Below are 10,562 nucleotides of genomic sequence, written 5' to 3'. Positions count from 1 at the left end.
CCCCCCCCTCCCCCAACTACCCCAAAGAGATCGGATCCGTTTCGGTTATGTGAATCATGTATCTAGGACTTGTGTATTTTTTCCCACCAAGTTTCATCCCGATCCCTCCACTCTAAGTGTTTTCCAATATTTTAGGGTTCCCACTCCCAAATCCACCCCCAATGTCACCAAATCCAGTCGGGATTTAAAATAACAGCTCTGAGACACGATATCCTTCCAAACATCAAATCTCATCAAGATCTGATCAACCATTCGTAAGTTGAAAATACTTCAATTTTTCTATTTTTTCCAAATTAAAGGGCCTCCCACTCCCCCCCCCAGATGGTCAAATCGGATAAACGACTATTTCTAATTTAATCTTGTCTGGTCCCTAATACGCTTGCCAAATTTCATCGTCCTAGCTTACCTGGAAATGCCTAAAGTAGCAAAACCGGGACCGACAGACAGACAGACAGACCGATAGAATTTGCAATTGCTATGTGTCACTTGCTTAATACCAAGTGCCTTAGAAAAAATTCCACATTTCTGTAGATAGGAGCTTGAAACTTATACAGTAGGTTTCTCTGATACGTTGAATCAGATGGTGTGATTTTTGTTAAGATTATATGACTTTTTGGAGGTGTTCCCCCTATTTTCTAAGATAAGGCATATTTTCTCAGGCTCATTACTTTTTATAGCTAAGACAATTTCGTTTCGTAGAGTTTCGGTTACTATTGAGCTGGGTCGCTCCTTACTATAATTTGTTACCACGAACTATTTTACTCTGCCCGCAAATCTGAGCGGCTGTTTGCTTGTCTCTTTCACATTGCTTGTGTGTTTGAGCTGGTGTTTGCATGTTTCCGTTTCTGTTTTTGTGTGTTTGTGTGCCTGACTTTGTGTGTTTGTGGGTGTTTTGTCTCTCTCTATCTTACTGTGCCTGTATGTCTGAGCGGCTGTTTGCCTGTCTCTCATACTATGTCTGTGTGTTTGTGCGGGTGGTTGCATGTTTTCGTTTCGGTCTTTGTGAGTTTGTGTGTTTGACTCTGTTTGTTTGTAGGTTGGTTTTTTTTTTTCTCTCTCTCTCTCTTTCTCTCTTACTATGCCTGTATGTCTGAGCGGCTGTTTGCTTGTCTCTCTCATATTGCCTGTATTTCTGAGTTGGTGTTTGCATGTTTCCCTGTCTGTCTTTGTGTGTTTGTTTGTCTGACTCTGTGTGTTTGTAGGTGTTTTGCCTCTCTCTCTCTCTCTCTCTCTCTCTCTCTCTCTCTCTCTCTCTCTCTCTCTCTCTCTCTCTTTTTCTCTGTCTCTCTCTCTCTCTATCTTCATCAATTTATCTCTCTCTCTCTTTCTCTCTCTCTCTCTCTCACACACACTATGCCTGTGTGTCTGATCGGCTGCTTGCTTGTCTCTCGCACTATGCCTGTGTATCTGTGCGGGTGGTTGCCTGCTTCTTTGGCTGTCTTTGTGTGTTTGACTCTGTTTGTTTATAGATGTTTTTTCGCTCTCTCTCTCTGTCCCACTATGCCTATGTATCTGAGTGGCGGTTTTTCTGTCTTTATCACTGTGCCTATATGTCTTAGTGGGTGTTTACATGTTTCTGTGCCTGTCTTTGTGTGGATGACTCAGTGTGTTTTTAGGTATTTTTGTCACTCTCTCTCTCTCTCACCATGCCTGTTTATCTGCTCGACTATCAGCTTGTCTCTCTTACTATGCTTGTGTGTCTGAGCGGGTGATTAGATGTTTCCATGTCTGTCTTTGTGTGTTTGTCCATCCGACTCAGTGTGTTTGTAGGTGTTTTTTCTATCTATCTCATTGTGCCTGTGGCTCTGAGTGGATGTTTGCTTGTCTCTCTCCCTATGCCTGCGTGTCTGAGCGGGTGTTTGCATGTTTCTGCGTCTGTCTTTGTATGCTTTTGTGTCTGACTCTGGTGTTTGTAGGTGTTTTTGTGTCTCTCTCACTATGCCTGAGTGTCTGAGTGGCTGTTTGCTTGCCTTTCTCACTATGCCTGTGTGTCTGGGTGAGTGTTTGCATGTTTCTGTGTCTATCTTTATGTATGTGTATGTCTGAATCTGTATTTCTGTAGGTGTTTTCTTCTCTCTCTCTCTCTTTCTCTCTCTCTCTCTCTCTCTCTCTCTCTCTCTCTCTCTCCCTCTTTCTCTCACTATGACTTTCTGACTGAGCAGCTATTTTCTTGTCTCTCTCTCTCTGACTGTGTGTCTGAGCGAGTGTTGTCGAGGCATTAGTCTGGTCTCTGTAGGTAGCAAATTAGTTAATAATATGATACTTTTCAGACTGAGAGAGGCTGCTGAAAAAAGTTTTAAGAGAAGAATAGTGCGGCTCTAAAAAAGGTAGAGGATCTGTCGACCACAGTTTCACTCTTAGGTTAATGATTGAGAAGTGCTTTAGTTGTCAAACACCTTTGGTCCTCAGTTTTGTAGATTATGAGCAAGCTTTTGATTTCGTTGATAGACAAGCTTTAGTAAAGGTCTTATCCTTCTAAGGTATGCCAGACATAAACATCAAACTGATTAGTACTATATATGAGAATAATACTGCTGCGGTTAAGGTAGGAAATGAGGTTAGCAGCTAGTTTTGTATTAAATTAGGAGTTAATCCTGGTTGTGTTATATCCCTCTTTACATGGATTATTTTGATGGATTTCGTCTTAAGGAGCACAGGAAAGGCAATGGGAGACCACGGAATCAAATACGGAGGAAAACTCTCCTGGACTTAGATTATGCTGATGATTTAAACATCCTAGATGAAAGTGTGAGCAAAATTGATAAACTTTTAGAGGTTTCGCGAATTCGGAGTGCTAGAATAGGTTTGAAAATTAATGCTAAGAAGACTAAGTCACTAAGGCCAGAAATAAGTGAATGTGAAAAGGTGACATTGGGTAACAAAAAGTTTTATCTGGTGGACAGCTTAAGTTACCTTGGTAGCATTGGTAGTATTATTAGTAAAGACGGTGGGAGCCATGATGTTAAAATCAGAATAGTCAGGGCTCTGGGGATTAGAATATTGGATGGTACAGTGACGACATTGATGAAATATGGCTCAGAAGCATGGGTGCTCCGAAAAGCACTTGAAGATTTTACTAGATCTTTTCCAGAAAAATTACCAACAGATTGTTCTTGGTAACAGGCAGACCAATCGTATTTCAAACAGTAGGCAGTAGGAAAAATGTGGTTCAATCCCGCTTTCTTGGGCTATAATGAAAGGAAGGTTGAGATGGCTAGGGTAAGTTCTGCGGATGAAGGATGATGGATTGCCGAAGATTGTCCTTTTCGGCCAACCGTTCAAGACTTAACGGAAAGCAGGTTGTCCTCGTCTGGGATTGGAGGACGTCATAAAGAAAGATTTAAAGGAATTGACAACTTCTTGGGAGGGTGTAAAGAGGGAGACTTTGAATAGATTGGGAAGGAGGAGGAGCATGCATAGCTGTGTTGGCCTCAGGCAGCTTGTTGTGGCGGTGAGTTGTTGTTAATAGTAGTAGTAGTAGTAGTACAAATACATAAAAAGAATTGAATTTTTATGCTAATTTTAAAAATATAAGTTTAGTCTTACCTATAAAAATTACAAGCCTGAGAAAATTTGCCTTATTTCCAAAAAAGGGGGGAACATCCCTAAAAGTCATAAAATCTTAATGAAAATTCCACCATCGGATTCAGCGCATTAGAGAACCTAACTGTAGACGTTTCAAGCTCATATCTGCAAAAATGTGGAATTGTGTTTTATTTCAGAAAAAAGATCATGGATCCGTGTTTATTTGTTGTTTTTTTTTCCATGGGTGTTGTACAGAGAACAAATCTAAGATATTTATAGTGCCACCCTTTGAAACTAATATTTGAAAAATCTCAAAATTGCCTTTCCAAGCAGCTAAACATAAGACTGTTACGTACTCATGATGCTTTGCATTTGGGTTGGCCCCAATATGATGTAAAACGTGAATTACGCCATTTACTATGGGTTACAACCATCAATGACGTCAAACGAAAACAAAAAATCTAGTTATTTGAATTTCCCTTTTGCATTATCATTATGACGTCACTTCTCATGATGTCATGAGCTAATATACGCTTTAATACGCTTTAAAACAAGTCATCTCAGAATCAAAAGCTGATTTCATAAATAGTATCGAAGATTATGGAAAGGAGTCTCTTTTGTCCGATTTGTCTAAATGAACTGAAGGATCCTCTTCGGACTTTAAAATGTAAGCATGTATTTTGTGGCTATTGCATTAAGAAATGGCTACAAGTAAAAGCCTCATGTCCAATGGATCGAAATGCTGTAGTTATCAAAGATTTGTCGCCTCTATTTTCATATAATGACGAGAGACTAACATCACCAATTATTGAAAATCTCTTAGAATGCAACGGAATTTATTTTCACCCCAATATAATTTGGAACATGCGCTTCCCCTCTGGAAAACCAGCAAAATGTACCGCCTTACATGTTGCTGCTAGACAAGGCAATTTGGAGATTTGTCAAGTACTAGTCTCAAAAGGTGCCACTGTAGATGCCTTAGACTCGGAAAATGGGACAGCCTTACATTTTGCTGCTTTCAAAGGTAATTTGGAGATTTGTCAACTACTACTTTCAAAAGGTGCCACTGTAGATGCCATAGACTTGGAAAACTGGACAGCCTTGCAAATTGCTGCTTCGGAAGGCTATTTGGAGTTTTGTCAACTACTAGTTTCAAAAGGTGCAATTTAAAGATTTGTCAACTACTAGTTTCAAAAGGTGCCACTGTAGATGCCTTAGACTCGGAAAATAGGACAGCCTTATATTTTACTGCTTTCAAAGGCTATTTGGAGATTTGTCAACTACTAGTTTCGAAAGGTGCCACTGTAGATCCCTTAGACTCGGAAAAATGGACACCCTTACATATTGCTGCTTCGGAAGGCAATTTGAAGATTTGTCAACTACTAGTTTCGAAAGGTGCCACTGTAGATGCCTTAAACTTGAAAAACAGGACAGCGTTACATTTTGCTGCTTCGGAAGGCTATTTGGAGATTTGTCATCTACTACTTTCAAAAGGTGCCACTGTAAATTCCTTACATTTTGCTGCTTTCAAAGGCAATTTGAAGATTTGCCAACTACTAGTCTCAAAAGGGACCATTGCAGATGCCTTAAACTCGGAATATTCTGCTTGGAAAGACAAAATTGCCTTTCAAAGCAGCTAAACATAACACTGCTACGTACTCATGATGCTTTGCATTTGGGTTGGCCCCAACATAATGTAAAACGTGAATTACGCCATATACTAAGGGTTACAACCATCAATGACGTCAAACTAAAACAAAAAATCTAGTTATTTGAACTTCCCTTTTGCATTATCATTATGACGTCACTTCTCATGATGTCATGAGCTAATATAAAAATACGCTTTAAAACAAGTCATCTCGGTATCAAAAGCTGATTTCATAAGTAGTATCGAAGATTATGGAAAGGAGTCTCTTTTGTCCGATTTGTTTAAATGAACTAAAGGATCCTCTTCGGATTTTAAAATGTAAGCATGTATTTTGTGGCTATTGCATTAAGAAATGGCTACAAGTAAAAGACTCGTGTCCAATGGATCGAAATGCTGTATTTATCAAAGATTTGTCGCCTCTATATTCATATAATGACGAGAGACCAACATCACCAATTATTGAAAATCTCTTAGAATGCAACGGAATTTATTTTCACCCCAATAGAATTTGGAACATGGGCTTCTCCTGTGGAAAACCAGCAAAATGTACCGCCTTACATGTTGCTGCTAGAAAAGGCAATTTGTTGATTTGTCAACTACTAGTTTCAAATGGTGCCACTGTAGATGCCTTAGACTCGGAAAATAGGACAGCCTTACATGCTGCTGCTTTGGAAGGCAATTTGGAGATTTGCCAACTACTAGTTTCAAAAGGTGTCACTGTAGATGCCTTAGACTCGAAAAATAGGACAGCCTTACATGTTGCTGCTTTGGAAGGCAATTTGGAGATTTGCCAACTACTAGTTTCAAAAGGGGCCACTGTAGATGCCTTAGACTCGAAAAATAGGACAGCCTTACATTTTGCTGCTTTCAATGGCAATGTGGAGATTTGTCAATTACTACTTTCAAAAGGTGCCACTGTAGATGCCTTAGACTTTGAAAACTGGACAGCCTTACAAATTGCTGTTTCGGAAGGCTATTTGGAGATTTGTCAACTACTAGTTTCAAAAGGTGCCACTGTAGATGCTTTAGACTCGGAAAATAGGACACTCTTACATGTTGCTGCTTTGGAAGGCAATTTGGAGATTTGCCAACAACTAGTTTCAAAAGTTGCCACTGTAGATGCCTTAGACTCGGAACCTTACATTTTGCTGCTTTCAAAGGCAATTTGGAGATTTGTCAACTGCTACTTTCAAAAGGTGCCACTGTAGATGCCTTAGACTTGGAAAACTGGACAGCCTTACATGCTGCTGCTTTGGAAGGCAATTTGAAGATTTGTTTACTACTAGTTTCTTAAGGTGCCACTGTAGATGCCTTAAACTCGGAAAAAGGGATGCCCTTACTTTTTGCTGCTTCGGAAGGCTATTTGGAGATTTGTCAACTACTAGTTTCAAAGGGTGCCACTGTAGATGCCTTAGACTCGGAAAAATGCACAGCCTTACAAATTGCTGCATCGGAAGGCTATTTGGAGATTTGTCAACTACTAGTTTCAAAGGGTGCCACTATAGATGTCTTAGATTCGGACAATTAAAGAGCCTTATTTTACGCAGCGAATCAATCCCAACTGTCTTAGCTTATAATAACATTTAAAGGCAGATAGGAGGCCCTTGTTGGCTTTGGACTCTTATTCCCCTTTGCAGTTTCAGTCAACTTGTTGTTCAACTAACATTGAATTAAATTTTTTATTAGTCTAGCAAATGCCTAAGTTTATAAATTGGACCAATTGCCTTGCTTGACGCTCATTGCAGACTGGTCCCATTTTGACTTTAGACGCTTGTTTGTCTCTGATTCTAGGCGAAATTAACGGTCTCATGTTTCAATTCTAAATTTTTGGTTCAGCCCACCTAAGACCATAGTAAGTGTCCCTTGTTTACCTCTCATTCCAGGCAATCTAATGGTCCTATTTCAATTTTAAATTCTGGGTCAACCTGCCTGAGACTCTAGGCAGGCGTGTCTTGCTAAAAGATAACAAACAAATGTTGGTCCAATGAGAGAGGCACCCGCATACTATCGCCGTTTACCCAAGCCAAATTAATCAAACCCTTGGAAAACTTTAGGTTCTATCACTCTCTTAGCTCTATGACTATCTACTTTGGTTCTACTGCCCTAGCAATGACGTATGGAAGGATAATAGTTAGAAATATCAATTAACAAATGAACTAACCTCCTTTTTATACAATCCTAATAAGGGGGGGAATTAAGATTTTGGCTCTCCGCACATGAATAATTAAAACGAAATTTGTATATTAATCTTTTCTTCTTTTTTTTTGCTAAATGGCTTTCTCATAGTTTTGATCGCACGATTTAAAAAAAAAAAGGAGCGGGGGAGTAGGGCTAGTTACCTTCCAATTTTTTGGCTATTTAGAAAGGCAACAAGAACTTTTTTATGAGCTTTTTATTAGTAAAAATGCACGTAACATACGAATTACCTTACGTAATGAACTTTTATATTAATATATTTTTATTACGTATATGAGGGGGTTCAATCCCTCATCAATACTTCGCTATTTACACTAAAGCTTAAATTTTGTCCCAATTCCTGAAGAATTACCCCTGAATCACAAAGGCCGTAGAATAAATAGTTGAAATTGATTAAGTTACTTTAGAATAAAGAGCAAGGTGTTTGGAGGAGGTGAATCTCTCATATGTGTGATAATTTCTGTTTGTCTTAAGTTTTAATGCTGCTGCTTACTTTCAGTTGAAAAGTGAAAATTTATTTTCATTTTTAACATTTAAAATCCTAAGCCCCCTTCATGGAAATTTTCTTCCACCGTGAAAATTCTTTCACAGAAAGTCCCCCCCCCCGCATAAGCCCCTCTCCTCAACCCCTCCAGCCCCCAACCAATATAATCCCCATGAAAGCGTTTATGCACTTCCTAATAACTGTTACAATATGTAATCACTGGTCAAAGTTTATAGCTTGCAGCCCCTCCCACAGGGACTGTGGGAGAGTAACTCGTCCCCAAAGACATATCTATTAGGTTTTTTGACTATGTTGAATAAAATGGTTTTCTCGGAATTTTGACCCAGTGACCTTGTATTCACTGGGGCGTCACATGACCAGTGACGCGCCTATAAAGATCTGGGCAGGAGTATCAAGACAATGGTTCAAAAGCTTCAGTTCAACATTTTCGTGTGGGTATTATCAGTAAGCCAGCTCTGACGTAATCAACTTCTTAAGAGTTTTTGTTTGCACAACTATTCCAATTTTGATAAAAAATACAATTGAAAATTCAGACACCTGAGACCTGCTCTTTAATCATGAAGGTATCCACCTTTTAACAACCTTCTGATCCATCCAAAGGTCTTGACTATGTCCTTCAGTGTTCCAGCTAATAATTAGTAATAGTTCATACCATATTTGAGTCAGCCCAAAAAGGTACCTCCAAACGAATTCGGAAACTTATAACTGATGATTTATAACGACATTTAGACCTACTTGTTTTCTTTTGGTTTAATACGCGCAAAATCATGTTATCATTTCCTCCATCATGGTAACTTTCTTCACACATTGTTGTTAAGATTGATTAGTTATATTCACATCAATGCTTAACTCTATGAACGATTTTCTTCCATGTTAAGATTTGGCTTCTAATATTTTTTATTCTCGGTCAATTTGCTAACGCTTACCTGATTAGTTAAACGTTTTATTATGGCTAGACTATAGAAAAATATAAAATTTTTAATAAAAGTAAATATTTTACTTAAATAACTCCGTAAGAATTATTCAGTTTGTGCGAGTAACTCAACCCTGTTTAACTTAAGCCCCTTCAACTCAATACATTAACAAAACCCTTGCCTAATTCAACCCCTATCAAACTCAGATCCCATTTAGCCAAGCCCACGTTCGACTAAACCTCCCTCTAATTTAGTCCAACGAAGCTCAAGCCCCCGCTTAACTCAACCCAAGTTAAACTCAACCCGTTTTGACAAATTTGCTGCGGTCGCCCACATCTAAAGCAAAGGTTTTAGTAAAATAGAATCAGTACCATTAGATTCCTTATTTTATGCTGCTTCCAAATGCCATGATCGCTTTTTTTGAAAATGCTTCCTGATCCAATGGCAAAAACGCCTGTCCTGTCTGGGGCTTGTCAGTATTAAGAACCGCCAATTTAATGCAGGAACTGGAGTCAGTCCAAAAACGGCGACCAACCTTCTGAGCAGGAGCTTCTTGATCTAACAGAAAGTTACTTGTTAAACCAGAATCAAGATAAGATACTTTGAAATCCATTGTTCGTTTTCCAAGCAAGTCGTGGCCTTCTTCTTCCCTAGAAGTAAGAAAAATATTAGGTATAATACTGTTTATATATAGATTTAAGAACAGTTACTACCAATGGGTACGAGTATGCATACTACTGATGCGACTAAAAACTTGTCCCAGTGTTACACCACCAGAGTGAACACACATTTAAGCAATCCTTTCCAGTTCCCATCCAGTAAAGTTTCTGGTTTGGCTGCATCTCCCAAAAACTCGAAGGGTTGAAATTAGCCATTTGAGCTACGATTGTTGTTTAAATAAATCTTTCCCTCTTTCTCTCTCTCAAGTCTGGGCAGCTATAAATGTATTAGGCATGATTTAAATCCCTCCCCCCTTTCTAGATTTGAAGAAACAATTTTGTGTTTGCATCTTAATTTTTTTTAAGATGAAAAAGCTCCTGCTAGCTGTCCTGCACTTACATTTAAAAATTTGACTTCTAATTATCTTGGTTTATGTTTATGCCGTAGATTAGGATATGAATAACCTGTTTTTTGAACATTCTTAGCCAATAAAAAGAATAAAACGTTTTTAAATCACGACATTGTTTACAAGTAAGTATCTGTTTCTCTGCGGTTAGACAGTTGAGAAAAAAAAATGGTATAAAATTGGCCATATTTTAGTTTTAAAAATATTGGCCATATTTAGCCACAATTTTTTATTTTTCATAAAAATTGGTCATATTTAGCACCTGTCACCGATTGATTCGTCTGAATTATTTTATTTTTTCATCAATATTATTTCTGATAACACAAATTTCAGGTCCAGTGCTTGAGATAAATATTTTATTTTTACATGATAATTGCTTTCCTTTTAGGTATTTGCTGTAAAGACTGAAACTGTTTTTTAAGGATATTGAATTTGCCCATACTACTGCCAACATACTTTAGCATCAAGCAGCCTTAAGGTCAACACACTTATATGTGCTTCTCCTCCATACCCCTCCTTTTTTCAGAGATACTACACCCCTTAATGGTGACAAAATAGTAAAGGTAGTAAGAAGAACTGTTGTGGAAATAAGCTCGAGTATAGACAAAAAAGTCATTCATGTATTGAAGATTCAAACGAAAACTTCCTCCCTTCCCCAAGCGGATTTAAAAAAGAATCAAATCATACATGGTCTATATACTTGAATCT

General features: G+C 38.3%; 2 protein-coding genes across 2 annotated transcripts; both read left to right on the top strand.

Annotated features, from left to right (window-relative positions):
- The first annotated feature begins 4,125 nt into the window (after positions 1–4,125).
- LOC136025714 (ankyrin repeat domain-containing protein 2-like) lies at positions 4,126–4,695 on the top strand. The gene has a single exon (XM_065701696.1). It carries the CDS (start codon positions 4,126–4,128, stop codon positions 4,693–4,695), a length of 570 nt encoding a protein of 189 aa, XP_065557768.1.
- Positions 4,696–5,424: 729 nt separating this feature from the next.
- On the top strand, positions 5,425–6,381 carry LOC136025713 (ankyrin repeat, PH and SEC7 domain containing protein secG-like). Its single transcript, XM_065701695.1, has one exon. The coding sequence runs from the start codon at positions 5,425–5,427 to the stop codon at positions 6,379–6,381; it is 957 nt and encodes a 318-aa protein (XP_065557767.1).
- Positions 6,382–10,562: the final 4,181 nt, after the last annotated feature.

Source organism: Artemia franciscana, chromosome 4 (genome assembly GCF_032884065.1).
Source record: "Artemia franciscana chromosome 4, ASM3288406v1, whole genome shotgun sequence".
NCBI classification, from domain to species: domain Eukaryota; kingdom Metazoa; phylum Arthropoda; class Branchiopoda; order Anostraca; family Artemiidae; genus Artemia; species Artemia franciscana.
This window is presented reverse-complemented; position numbering and strand designations above follow the sequence as displayed.